At 66.4% G+C, this 13073-nt stretch overlaps 5 protein-coding genes across 5 annotated transcripts; 2 read left to right on the plus strand and 3 right to left on the minus strand.

Annotated features, from left to right (window-relative positions):
* Positions 1-81: 81 nt before the first annotated feature.
* MICPUCDRAFT_28559 (uncharacterized protein) lies at positions 82-1263 on the minus strand. The gene is made up of 3 exons (XM_003061596.1): positions 1057-1263; positions 720-837; positions 82-556 (listed from the first exon to the last, which is right to left on the minus strand). Exons 1-3 carry the CDS (start codon positions 1134-1136, stop codon positions 263-265), a joined length of 492 nt encoding a protein of 163 aa, XP_003061642.1. The 5' UTR covers positions 1137-1263; the 3' UTR covers positions 82-262.
* A 528-nt stretch (positions 1264-1791) lies between these two features.
* Positions 1792-2542, plus strand: MICPUCDRAFT_28562 (uncharacterized protein). Its single transcript, XM_003061346.1, has one exon. The coding sequence runs from the start codon at positions 1942-1944 to the stop codon at positions 2428-2430; it is 489 nt and encodes a 162-aa protein (XP_003061392.1). The 5' UTR covers positions 1792-1941; the 3' UTR covers positions 2431-2542.
* Positions 2543-4670: 2128 nt separating this feature from the next.
* Positions 4671-7809, minus strand: MICPUCDRAFT_51027 (uncharacterized protein; the record flags this gene model as incomplete). Its single annotated transcript, XM_003061597.1, has 2 exons — positions 4671-7153; positions 7215-7809. 2 exons carry the CDS (start codon positions 7807-7809, stop codon positions 4671-4673), a joined length of 3078 nt encoding a protein of 1025 aa, XP_003061643.1.
* A 767-nt stretch (positions 7810-8576) lies between these two features.
* On the plus strand, positions 8577-9915 carry MICPUCDRAFT_51028 (uncharacterized protein). The gene has a single exon (XM_003061347.1). The coding sequence runs from the start codon at positions 9080-9082 to the stop codon at positions 9293-9295; it is 216 nt and encodes a 71-aa protein (XP_003061393.1). The 5' UTR covers positions 8577-9079; the 3' UTR covers positions 9296-9915.
* Positions 9916-10058: 143 nt separating this feature from the next.
* MICPUCDRAFT_20702 (uncharacterized protein) lies at positions 10059-11701 on the minus strand (the record flags this gene model as incomplete). The annotated part of the gene is made up of 4 exons (XM_003061598.1): positions 10059-10235; positions 10287-10898; positions 11042-11287; positions 11483-11701. 4 exons carry the CDS (start codon positions 11699-11701, stop codon positions 10059-10061), a joined length of 1254 nt encoding a protein of 417 aa, XP_003061644.1.
* Positions 11702-13073: the final 1372 nt, after the last annotated feature.

Here is a 13073-nt window from a genome sequence, read left to right on the forward strand (position 1 = left end):
AAGGGCTGGCGGGAGGGCGGCGTCTTTCGAACGACGCGCCTCGCGCTCGCGCTCGCGCCGCGTCGTAGTCTGATACGCTGTGATTGTGAAGGCGTCATCGTAAAATTACAAGTCGACTACGCGCGTGTGTAAGTACAGACAAAGTGCGTCGCGATCCTCCGTCGTCTCCCGATCGTTCGATCGATCGATCGATCGTTCGTTCGATCGATCGAAGCCGTGATGGATGGATCATTCCCGCGATCGACCGATCGATTCTTCTCGCTCACGCGTTGACGACTGACGCCTTCTCCGCGTCCGTGCACGCGGCGAGCACCTTCTCCCTGAGCACGTCCGGCTTCGCCCCGGACCACTCCTCGACCTTCTCGCCGTTCCGGAACGTCATGAACAGCGGGACGACGCGGACGCCCCACTCCTTCATGAGCGCTCGCGTGTCCGCGTCGTGGTCGCCCATGATCTTACAGAACGTCACGTCCGCGAGCTCCTCGCTGAGTTTCGCGAAGTGCGGGTAGACAACCTTGCACGGGCCGCACGTCTTCGTGGAGATCTGCACCGCGACCTGTCGGTTTGGTCGATTCGATCGACGACGGGGCGGCGGGCGGGGGGGTGAGCGAAATAAATAAATCGATCGATCCAATCCAGGTGGCAAAGATTTTCCGCGTGAAGAAGAAGAGAAGAAGAGAAGATGGGCGGTTCGATCGATCCTCCGAGCGCGCGCGCACCAGGTTGTCGCCCGCCGCGTTGCACGCCGCCTCGAACGCGTCCTTGGAGTTGCACATCTTCACGCGGCCGTCGCCCGCGATCCCCTTCTCGGCGGCGCGCACGAGCACCGTGGCGGACCTGTCGGGAGGATCGACGAGCGGGGATGATATTTCGCGCGGGGAGCGGATAGGTCAGCGGGCGTCGTTGCTTCTCGGGAAGCGCGGAAAAACGAATAAGATCGCGCGCGTCGCGCGTCGCGTCGCGCGACGCGGCGCTCGCGACGCGTCCTCCTCCTCGAGAGCGCGTCTCAGAGACGTTTGGCGCGGGCGATCGGAAATTTCGACGCGAGGCGCGCACCGGCCGGAGACGCGCGAGACGCGCGCGGGCGCTCGCGGAGTCATCACGCGAGAGGGTTGAATTCGCGCGCGAGTCGCCATCGTGCTTCTGGGTGCGTGCGAGTAGTTCGTGTCTTTCGTGAGGTCACGCGCGGCGTGAGCGTGCGGGAGTCGTGAGACGGTCTTTCTCGTGAGATGTCGCGTGGACGACGTGAGGTGCGTGTGGAAGCGCGCGCGTGTGTGCCGCGCGGGCGCGAGGGGCGAACGCGCGAGGCCAATTTCCCGAACCACGTTTTCGGGTGTCGTGGTCGTGACAGTGACAGGCGAAAAAACGCAGACTAATTGCTCGTACGAACGGCGCGGGAGGGAAGATGCGTCACGGCACGTTTTACTTCACGAGGCTTCTCGGCCGCGCGGTGCCAGATCATCGATCGAATCTTGGTCCGGTCGCGCGTCCTCGGTCGGTCACGCGAGATCTGACCCGCGGCAGCTGAGATAGACCGCCCCGGTGCCGCCTCCGCCGCGCGACCGCCGCTCCGCGCGCCTCACTCCCCCGCGCGCCGCCGTCGTCGTCGACCCCGCGTCGTCCCTGCCGACCTCCCCCGTCGCCGACCTCTAGCGCGCGCACCGCGCACCGCGCACCGCGCCGCCGACCTCGCACGCCGCGCGGAGATCGACCGACCGATCGATCGCGCGCCGTCCGTCCGTCACCACGAACGTCCTCGCCATGGCTGCGATGTGCCTCACCTCCGCGGTCGCGGCCGCGCGCTTGACCGCCGCGTCCTCCGCGACCGCGCCGCGCCGCACCGCGCGCATCGCGTCGAACTCGAACGCGCGCCGCGGCTCGACGACGCGTCTCAACGCGGTCTTCACGCCGCCGGACCCCACGAAGGTCAAGCCGCTGCCCATGCGGATCGGGCACGGCTTCGATCTGCATCGGATGGAGCTGCTCACGGAGATGCCCGGCCTCGAGCTGTGGCTGGGTGGGATCAAGCTCGAGCACGACCGCGGGTGCGTCGCGCACAGCGACGGCGACGTTCTGCTGCACTGCATCGTGGACGCCATCACCGGCGCGCTCGGGATGCCGGACATCGGGCAGCTGTTCCCGGATAACGACCCGAAGTGGAAGGGGTGCACGTCGGACGTGTTCGTGACCGAGGCGTGCCGGCTGATGCGCGAGGCCGGGTACGAGATCGGAAACATGGACTGCACGATCATCGCGCAGAGGCCGAAGATCTCGCCGCATAAGGAGGCGATCCGGGCGAACCTCGCGAAGATGCTCGGCGCGGACGAGAGCGTCATCAACGTCAAGGCGAAGACGCACGAGAAGGTTGACTCGTTGGGAGAGAACCGGTCCATCGCGTGCCACACCGTCGTGTTGTTGAACAAGGTGTGAGTGATGGATGGATAACGGTTCGGAGATGAGCGTTTAATACATACGCGCGCGTTGGAGAGGGTGATAGTACGTAATACGTAGCTGTTGTTACAACACGCACGTTTCGTTCGTTGGTACAGGCGGCGTTCGTATTCGTACATGTACACGCGTCGCGTTGTCGGCGGAGCGTCGACGCGCGCGGGCGGTCCCCGCGGTCGACCTCCGTCGTTCACGTTCACGTTCAAAGATGCGATGCGATGCGATGCGATGCGATGCGATGCGATGCGATGCGATGCGATGCGATTCGTGTCGGTGTCGTGACGTACCGTAACGCTCATCAAGAAACCGTTTCGTTTCGTTTCGATTCGTTCAGTCGTACATCCCCGCGATGTAATCTTTGCAGATTTGCACCTCTTCGCGTTCTTCGCTGAGGAGCGCCTTGACGACGTCCCCGATCGTGACCATGCCCTCCATGCGCGCGTCGTGCTCGCCGTCCGTGGACAGGCACGGGATGTGCCTGGAGACAGGATCGCGTAGGGGTTCGAAAAAGAAACGCACGCGTCAGAACGGTTACTACGTACGTCGGGGCCAGAAAAAAAACAAAAAAAAAACAAAAAAAAAACCAAAACCCGTCGACGCCGACGACGCACCGTATGCGCTGCTCGGTCATGATCTCCATCGCCGCGAGCACGGACGTGTCCGGGGTCACGCTCACGAGCGCGTTCGGCTCCTCGTCGAAGTCAGTCATCACCTCCCGGACGGTCGTGTCCTCCTTCACGCGCCCTCTGGCCACCGCTCGAAGGTAGTCGCGCTCGGTCACGATGCCCTTGAGCGCGCCAACGCGCGGCGCCGCGCGCAGTTCGCTCTCGGTGATGACCTCGTTCCCGTCCGCATCGAGCGCGCTGTTGTCCATCACGAGCAGCGCGCCGACGTCCGCGTCCGTCATCTGTCGCACGGCCTTTAGAATCCCGTCGTTCACGTCGCAGAAGTGCGTCGCGCCCCAGAAGGAGAGCTTGTTGTGCTTGGCTTCGAGGATGTCTCGCATCACCGTGTGCGTGAAGACGCAGAAATCGTCGGCGATGTTCGGGTTGTCGATGTCGTCCGCGGTCGCCTGTTTGTCTTTGGCGCGAGCGTTCGGGTCGAAGGGCGAGTGAAGCACGGCGTGGTCAGAGACCACGCCGCGCTTCCCCGCCTTCTCTGCCGCCTTGAGCGCGCTGACGCGCAGCGCCGCCGCGGCCGCGACCTCGTGGCACATGCACTTGATCTTGTCCGGGGACGCCGCGCGCTTCGCCTCCGCGCCGTGGAACTCGAAGTGGTACCTCGGCGCGTCCGCGTTGTCCGCGTTCGCGGGCGGCGGCGGCGGCGGCCTCTTCGCGGCGTCCTCCGCGCCGAGCGCGACGGCGGAGGAGGACGACTTCGAGCTGAACGCGTCGTGCGCGCCGTCGAGCGCGGACCACGGCGCGCTCGGGAGCTCGACGAGCCTCGGCGGCCACACGGCGCGGTCGAACGCGGTCGACGCCCACCAGCTCGTCGCCGCGCGCGACGGCGACGCGGCGAACGCGCGCGATGGCGACGGAGCGCGGGGAAAACCCCAACCCCGGGCGGGGAAAACCCCGCACTGGGGGGGTTTCCCCGCGAGGAGAGAAACGACGCGAGCGACGCGAGCTTCGGAGACGACGCGGGCGAGCATGCGCGGCGACGGCGCGGCGGCGGCGGGGGCGGAGGCGCGAGAGGTCGGGGCTTCGCGCGGGCGGTTAGAGGACTCTGGAGCGCGTGCGCGTGGTCTGCGCGCGCGCGGGCGGGCCGGGGTCGTAACGGCACATGAAGACGCTGAGTCAGCATGACGCGTGTGCCACGACGGCCACGCGGCGTCGTCGCGTCCGAGGAACGTCGCGGGAACGCCGCGCGAACCGGTCGTCCCTTTCTTATTAATATTAAAAAATCGCTCCTCCTCTCGTCCTCCGCCCCGCCGCCGTGGTCACAAGCTCTGCACGTCGCGCCGCAGCTCGTCCAGCGCCTCCGACAGCCGATCCCTGGTCGCCTGCGACGCTTTCACGGCGTCCTCCGCGGCGACCGCGGCGTTCGCCCACGGCGTCGTCATCGCGCGCACGCGTCGCGTCGCGGCGCCGATCTCCCTCTGAGGTGCGTTCCATACAAAGCGATGTCGGGGTGGAGTTGAAAGGCGTCAGTTGGAGTTGAAAGGCGTCGAGGTCGGGGAATGAAAGCGAGGGGTGGGCGGAGAGATGCGCCGGGAAAAGTCCTTAAGGATCGGCGTTCACCACGCCAACGCGGTCGTATGGGAACCAGTGCACAGAACGCGCCTGAAACTCAGCCTCCATCGCGGCTTCCACGTCGGCCAGGAGCGCGTCGGCGGCGTCTCTCACCTTCGCCTTCGCCTCCGCGCGCTTCAGCGGGAGAGATAACACGCTGACGTACCCCACCGCGGCGGTGAGCGCGAACGCGAGGACGTCCTCCGCGAGGTTGTCTAGGAACCCGGAGAGGAAGACGGCGACGACGAACGCGCCGCCGGCGGCGCCGACGGTTGAGTAGACGGCGTCTTTGACTTCGTTTTCGAGCGCGGCGGCGGCGGCGTCGTGGTCGAACCCCGCCGCGATCGCGAGCGTCGGCGTCCCGGGCTCGGCGGGGGTGAAGATCTTGCCGGAGGTGGCTCTCTTCTTCGTCGGGTCCTCGCCGGCTAACGCGTCGGCGACGACCGTTTTGGTGGTCTCCGCGGTCGCGTCCTTCGCGTCGTCGTCGTCGTCGTCGTCGTCGTCCTTATTCTCCGCCACACCTTTCACCACGTCACCCACCACGTCACCAATCCCATCGTCCGCCACGTCGTCCACGAACTCCGGGACGTCGAACCCGCGCGCGCGCACGGCCTCGTCGTACGCGCTCACCTGCCGCTCGTTGTTCCTTCGAAGCCACCCCGTGTGCTCTCTCAGCGCCGCCCGCAGATCCTCCTCCGCCCCCGCCAGCACCTGCGACTCGTACCGCTCGCGGATCTTCCCTCCGCCGCCGTCGCCCAAGACGTACGTCGCGAACAAATCCGACGCGTTCGTCAAGCGAAGCGTCTGGTCCAGGAGCTCGTCGCACCGCGCGGTCGCCTTCGAGACGCTGTCTCGCACCGCCTGCTTTTGCGACGAAAAGTCGCTCGCCATCGCCTCGACGTAAGCCGCCATGGCGTCGGCGACGCCCGTCGCGGCGGCCACCTCCGCGGCCGCGTCCGCTCTCTCCTCCGCGAGGACGTCCTCCGCGGCGGTGAACAGCATCGTTCCGACCTGGATCGGCGTCCCGAGCTTCAGGCGGAGGCCCTCGCCGGACGCGGTGGCGGCGTTCCCGTTCCCGCCGCCACCGCCGCCGCCGCCGCCGAGGAAGGACAGGACGTACTCTTCGAGCGCGTCGAACCCGCTCGGGGTCAAGCTCGCGCTCTCTTGCTTCGCCTTGAGCGCTCTCCTCGCGCTGACGGGCAACACCGTCGGATCGGTCACGCCGAGAAGGCGCTTCGCGTTGTCCTCCACGAAGCCTTTCACCTCGGTCACGTCGTTCTCGCTGATCGTGTCGCACTTGTTCACGACGAAGACCACCTTTTTGTCCCACTTGCGAATGTACTTTAAAAATGTCACCTCCGACTCCGTCATCGGCCGGTCCGCGGAGAGCACGAAGAGCACAAGGTCCGCGCGCGGCACGAACTCCTCCGTGAGTCTCTGCTGCCGCTCCAAGATGACGTTCGTCCCGGGCGTGTCCACGATGTTCACCTCCTTGAGAAGCTCCGCGGGGACGAGCTGCGTGTAGAACCCATCCTTGCTCTGCTCCGTGGCCGCCTTGTCGCCGTACCGCAACACCGTGATCTCGTTCGTCGTCGGGAGGATCCCCTCGCGCAGGTGCTTCTTTCCCAGTACGGCGTTGATAACGCTCGACTTACCGGCGTTAAATTCGCCGACGATGACGAGCAGGAACAGCTCCTCGAGCCCTCGGCGCGCTTCCACGAGCAGATTAATTTCCTCCAGAGCGCTCACCGACTCGGTCAGAAAGACGACGGCGTCGTCGAGGAGGCGCCGCTCGCGCTCGAGCAGCGCCTGCGCCTTCGCGTCGATCAACTTCCCGGCTAACCCGCCGCTCGAGGCCCTCGAGGTCGAACCCACGCCGGCTTCGTCGTCCCCGGTTTTTGCCGCGTTCGCCGCCGCCTTCGCGGCGAGCACCGCGGCGGTGGCGTCGGCGACTTGGTTCCCCGCCGCGTCCCCCGCCGCGGCGAGCGCCTTCTTCAACCCTTCCAGCGCGGTCGGGACCCCTTCCGCGGCGTCCGCGCTCGGCGGCGGCGTCTCCATCGCGACCCCCAGCGCGCCCGCCTCCGCGAGCGGCTTCACCCCCGCCCAGCCGACGACGCCGCTCCACCCGTCGCGCGGCGGCGCGAACGTCGGGACTGAGATCTTCCCCGCGACGGCGGCGACGACGTCTTCGCTCGGCGCGACGATCAGGTCCGCGCCCTCTTTCGCGGCGACCAACGCCCCGCTCGCGTCGGTCACCTTACACGCGACGATCGCGGACGACGCCGCGAGGGACTTGCGCGCGACGACGACCGGGACGCCGTCGTCGCTGAGGAGGACGCCGTCCGCCTCCGCTGAGGGTCGTTCCATACAAGCGATTGTCGGGGTGGAGTTCAAAGGCGTCAGGTGGAGTTGAAAGGCGTCGAGGACGGGGATTGAAAGCGAGGGGTGGGCGGAGAGAGACGCCGGGCAAAGTCCTTAAGGATCGGCGTTCACCACGCCGACGCGGTCGTATGGGGACCAGTGTATAGAACGCACCTGACGCGGCGATGTCCGTGCGATCGGCGACGAGCATCGCCGCGCGTCCGCGCAGCGCCTCCTTGAGCGCGAGCGCGGCGTTGAAGAGGTCGCGCGTGGAGCTCACGCCGTTGGCGTCGGAGAGGACGACCGCGGTCGCGCCCGCGGCGACCGCGGCCTCGATCGCGGGCATCGTCTTCGAGACCTCGCCGTCCGCGTCGACGACGTCGGACGGCGCGACGGTGAAGGCGAACCCGGGGATGCGAACCTCGACGCGCTTCTTCGCGGCGAAGACGCCGCCGGCGTCGTCCTTCCTGTCCTTGTCCTTGTCCTTCCCGCCGCCGCCGCCGCCGAAGAGCTTGCCGATCGCGCTCGGGGGCGTCGTCGTCGACGCGCGGCGGCGACCGCGCGGAGGGATGGGGACGACGCGCGCGGCGAGGACCGAAGCGCGCGATCCGTGATGACGGCCCGCGATCGCGACGCGAGCGGAGACGACGGCCGCCGACGCGGCCGCGGCCGACGTCGGCGTCGCGCGCCGCGCGCGCGAGGCGCGGACGCGCGACGCGGACGGCGCGAGGGCGACGCCGCCCGCGCGCGTGGCGCTCGTGCCGTGCATCGCTCGTGGACGCGGACCGGCGGACGCCGCGCGCGCTGTGGATATCTGACATGATGCCGCCGACCCTGCTGTGGCTGGACAAGTGGCGTGCCTAATTTTTTCATTCGCCCTGGTTGGCTTTCACCGGTTCAGGGCGATTCAATATCGGTCAGTTGAAAGGCGACGCGATCAAATATTGAAACCGAGCGGTGGGAGATTTCGGCGGGAATCGAGCTCGGGATTTCCTGGACGAGACCTGAAGTTTTTGACGTCGCCGCCGCCGCGTCCAAACTGCTCCGTTCGACCCGAAACTTCGTGGAGAGCTGCGTCACGTCGTGTAGACCATCGTGGGGGCAAAAGAAGATTGATCCCGGCCTGACTCGAACAGACAACCTTCAGATCTGGAGTCTGACGCACTACCAATTGTGCTACGGAACCGTAGGATCCCTCGAGCGTACGAGGGAGACTACCAGTGAGATTGGATCAGTGTCCGTTTACCGGAATTTTAGAAATATATACCCTCGTTTCGATACCCATGCTTGAAATCTCCGCGTTAAAACGACGGTCTATTAACTCGACAACCCCAGGGACTGGCCGAGAACGCCTTGCCACGCAAGCGAGATTGCGTCCCATTGGCTGAGCGCTTTCGCTTTTTTTGGATTTTCCCAGAGGAGGGCACCGTCGTATGGACAAACAGTCAGAGGCGTACATCGTATCCGCTACTCCCGAAACCGCACCACCGCCGCGCATATAGCGGCGGTCCGCGGCGCGTCGCATCTAACTTCCGCACACACCCCAGTTCACCCCCCCAAGCCGCGCGCAGTTCTTCGGAACTCACGCACCCGGTACGTCCGCGCGCGCGCCAGATCTTCGCCGCGCGCGTCTCGCGCCGTCGCCGTCGCGCGCTCTGCGGGGTTCGCGCCGAGCGGGCCCGATTCGTTTTTCAGCGCTTCTTCTCCCGCTTCCCCAAGAGACGCGCGCCGGAAGACGCGTCGACGCGCGGGGTCGATCCTCGACGCGCCGCGCGCAGAGCGGTGGGAACGTCGACGACGTCCGCGACGCGTCGTTCCCTCCGTCGCGGCGCGGCGGCGCGGCCGCGTCGCCGCTCGCGCGCGCGTCTCCGGCCGCGAACCCAACTCGGGGAAATGCGCCGCGCGTCGCTCGCGTCCAGCAGCGAGCGCGCCGCGCGAAGAAAAATCTCGCTCCGGAGAAACCAACACTGACCCCTCCTCCTCCACCTCCCTCCCTCCCTCTCGTCGCAGCACACTAAACCGACTCAAGAAACAGCACGATGCCTTCCACGCAGCAAGTCTACACCGCTCTCTCCATCATCTCCCTCGGGTCCCTCATCGGCATGGGCGTCGCCGTCGGCAGCGGCGTCTCGATGATGTCCTTCGCGATGCTCGAGGAGGAGCAGAAGAACAAAGTCGCCGCCGCGTCCGTGGCGGAGAAGTCTTTCCGGCCCGTCGCGTCCGCGCGCGGGTTCGCCGCGTCGTCGTCCAACTAAATCGAAATCATCACGTCGTGAACACACGGCGCGGCGCGTGCCCTGGTCGCTCCTGCACGCCGACCCGCGCGGGTCGTCATCTTCATGGATCACGCGCGCGGGAGGGGTGCGAGACGAACGGCCGGCGGTCGCGACGCGTCGTCGGTTCACGACGTTTGATTTTTTGGGTTTCGGCGACTGGCGACGAATGACGACTATCTATAACTGTACAAAGACTTTAACGACGACAACGGCTGGCTGCGACGTGGAAGACGAGAAGAGCACACGATTTGGGGTGGGAAATACCACTTAACCGCGCGCGCGCTGTACGCGATATGCGCGCCGGCCCCTCATTCGCTTCTCGCGCACGGCTTCCTCATCGCTGAGAAAAAACAAAACCGCGAAGATCTCACTTGAATTGAACACTCATCAGGGATTATACGGGCTCGACGATTGATTCATCGTCGGCGGCCGTTTCCTCGTGTAATTTATCACACAACCTGTATCGAGGAACGGCGGCGCCTTGGGGTTATTACGTACCCGGCGCGCGAGCCCATCCTTCATCGATCCTCAGAGTGCTGTACGCATACACTTCCGCGACGAGTTTGGTTTCTCAATAAAAATTCATTCTTTGATGACTGTTCGACGTACAACCTACACGACCACGCGCACGTCTTCCTCGTCTCCCTCTCGCGTCTTCTCCTCCTCGTCGCCGCCGTCGTCGCATCTTACCCCCACCCGCACCCCATCATCACCGATCGCGTCCTCCCTCCGTCAGATCAGATCAGATGCGCACGATGTCCACGCGCGCGCGCCTCTCGATCGCGTGCGCCTGCTCGCCTCTCGCGCCCGGCTCGGGCGCGCCCTCCGTCACGTACACGTGCGCGATCGTCCCTCCGATGTTCCCCTTCGCCAGCCTCCCCGGGTTCAGCGCGACGAACGCGGGCGCGTCCTCGTCGTCCTTCGCGCGCGGCGGCAGCGGCGGCGCGCCCTCCGCGGCTTCGGCGACGACGCCCCCAGCCGGCTGCGCGACGATCTTCGCGAACGGGTTCAGGTCCGACGGCACGAGCAGCACGTCGGGGGTGACGTCCATCTCCAGGTGCGCCGCGAGCGACGCGTCCAGGCACGCGCCGGCCGGCGCCGGGAACAGCGGGTACGCGCTGCTCTGCCCGGGGAGGTGCGCGGCGAGTCGAGACATGCGGTCCGGGGCGGCGCCGCCCGCGCCGCCGCCCGCGCCGCCGCTCGCCGGCTCCCTCGCCGCCTCCGCCGCGCTGAGATGCCGCAACACGTCCTGCGTGCACGCCGCGAACGTCACGCCGTTGATGGAGAACACCCCGGGGTTCGGCGCGCACGCGATGGCGCACGACCGCGGGAGCTCGAGCTCGCGCTCGGACAGCAGCGGCGGCTGCGGAAACACCGCGTCGTGCGTCACGTCTCGCGTCGACGGCATCACGACGACGGACGGCGCGTAGCCGGCGTCGTCCGCGTCCGCCGCGAACCTCTCGAGCGCGTCGCGGACGCGCAGCGCGAAGACGTCCTCGAACGACACGTCCAGCGGCGCGTCGTCGCCTCTCACGGACTTGTGCTCCGCGTCCACGAACGGGCCCATGAGCACGACGGCGTCCTGCGTGGGTGAATCGATCGGTCAGTCGAACGTCTTACCGGTCAAACGTTGAAAGGGAAGCGCGGGTGAAGAGTGACGACGGGAAAAGTCCTTAAGGAACGGCGTGCACCACGCGAACGGGGTCGTATGGGAAGCAGTCTCACCGGACGCGTCTCCGCGCAGTACGCCAAAAATTCATTCAGCGGCTCGTACGACAGGTCGCCCGCGCACGTGTACGGGCCGGACGCGATCGCGACGGACAGCGACCCGAACGCGGGGGACGACGCGGTGGACTTGACCCCGCTCGGCGCGACGGACGCGATGAGGCGGCGCGCGACGAGGCAATGCCCGCTCGGGTTCGACCCCTGCACGCAGACGATCTGCCCGGGGAACAGCGAGAACCGCGGCAGCTCTCTGAGGGTCGAAGGTCCATACGAAGCGACGTCGGGGTGGAGTTGAAAGGCGTCAGAAGCGGAGTTGAAAGGCGTCGAGGTGTGTCGGGATTGAAAGCGAGGGGTGGGCGAAGAGAAACGCCGGGAAAGAAAGTCCTTAAGGATCGGCGTTCACCGCGCCGACGCGGTCGTACGGGGACCAGTGTATAGAACGCGCCTGAGCTCCAATCGAACCCTCGCGCCGTTGCTCGTCTCGACGCTTCCCTCGAGCATCACCGACGCCTCGTTGAGCTTCCCCTCGGAGTCGCACACGACGCGGCCGACGACGGTGACGTCGTCCTGCGACGCCGCGTACGTCGCGCCGCCGCAGTCGAGTCCCGGGTACCGCCTCTCGACGGCGCGTTTGAACGCGCGAAGACGCGACTCGATCATTTCCACCTTGTCGCCGACGCGGTCGCGCATGTATCGCACGTCGCGGCGCAACGGCGCGCCCCTGACCGCGACGGTCGCCGCCTGAGCTTGGTTCTTCTTCTTCGCGATCGGCAGCTCCGCGTTGAGCTCGGACTTGGCCGCGCGTCTCGCCGGTCGCTTTGAAAACGCGGACGTCCCCGGCTTTGGCGCGCTCGCGTCTAAGATCGCGCGCGCGTTCGGATGCCGCGTCGGCGTCGTCGCGTCGTTCGCGTTAAAGGCGCCGCGCGTCGCGAGGACGTGCGCCGCCTTCGCGTTCGACGTCTTCGCCGCGGGGGTGTACGCGCGGCCGGGCGTCGTCGCCGCGAGCGACGCGTCCGCGTCGTCGGCGTCCATCGCGTCGATCGTCTCGAGGATGTCCCCGCCGCCGTACGTGTAGTACGCCGTCGGCGTCTTCTTCGCGGACGCCTTCTTCACGCTGAGGTGTGTGCGCTCGTAGTGCGACCGGAACGCGTCCATGACCGCGGACGACGGCGTCGCGGGGACTTTCCCGGGCGGCGCGGACGAGAAGAAGGTGTCGTACGCGATCGCGAGGTCGTCCGCGGTCGCGCCGTGCGCTCGGCACATCGCGAGGCACTCGGCCGCGACGTCCTTACCGTCCGCGTCGTCGCCGAGGGCGAACCCGTAGGTCTCGAACGCGCGCGATACGTCGATGACATCCGCCATGATGCTACCTGCCGCGTGCGCGGGTGCGTGTGCGCGCGCGCGCCGTCGGATGTCTGGACCGACGCGCGCGCGCGTCGTGGTTCAAACATTTCAAACGCGGTTGCCAACAAAATGGAAAACTGGCGCCGACACCAGCGTACGGCGCGCACCTTCAAGTACGCAACTTTCCGCCCATCGGGTAGAAAAATACCCTGACTTCCGATCCACTAGACCGCTGAAAGGCGGTGCTATGTAAAGTGAAACGGGATTTGAGACTATTTTCGTATGAGCAAATAGTCTCAAATCCCCCGTAGTGTAGATGGTTATCACACTAGGCTTTCACCCTAGTGACCCGGGTTCGAGTCCCGGCGGGGGAATACTTTTGCCGGTCAAATCGACCGGAACGACCGACGACGACGGTTGCTGACGGATGATTTTTTTTGGCTTCGACGCGCATCGCTCGGCGCGCGCGCGGGCGGCGTCAGCGTGGCGCGCGTCGACCGACATGAACGGGAACGCCGCGAGCGGGTTCGCGCGGAAGATGCTGCCGCTGTCCATCGAGACGCGGACGCGGCCGTACGAGCGCATCGGCGCGGGTGCGTCCGTCGATCGATCGATCGATCGATCGATACACTATCGATCGATCGGTCGATCGCGCCTCGCGCCTCGTCCGTCGCCCTCCTCCTCCTCT

This window comes from Micromonas pusilla, assembly GCF_000151265.4.
Source record: "Micromonas pusilla CCMP1545 genomic scaffold MICPUCscaffold_10, whole genome shotgun sequence".
Classification (NCBI taxonomy): Eukaryota; Viridiplantae; Chlorophyta; class Mamiellophyceae; order Mamiellales; family Mamiellaceae; genus Micromonas; species Micromonas pusilla.

Excerpts from the sequence above, each read along its gene's own strand:
- MICPUCDRAFT_28562 (XM_003061346.1), top strand. The coding sequence starts at position 1,942 with ATGCGGATCGGGCACGGCTTCGATCTGCATCGGATGGAGCTGCTCACG.
- MICPUCDRAFT_28559 (XM_003061596.1), bottom strand. The coding sequence starts at position 1,136 with ATGGCGACTCGCGCGCGAATTCAACCCTCTCGCGTGATGACTCCGCGA. Across the intron at positions 838-1,056 it reads GTCTCGCGCGTCTCCGGCCG|GTCCGCCACGGTGCTCGTGC; the intron begins GTGCGCGCCTCG and ends TCCTCCCGACAG. Across the intron at positions 557-719 it reads ACGCGGCGGGCGACAACCTG|GTCGCGGTGCAGATCTCCAC; the intron begins GTGCGCGCGCGC and ends CCAAACCGACAG.
- MICPUCDRAFT_51028 (XM_003061347.1), top strand. The coding sequence starts at position 9,080 with ATGCCTTCCACGCAGCAAGTCTACACCGCTCTCTCCATCATCTCCCTC.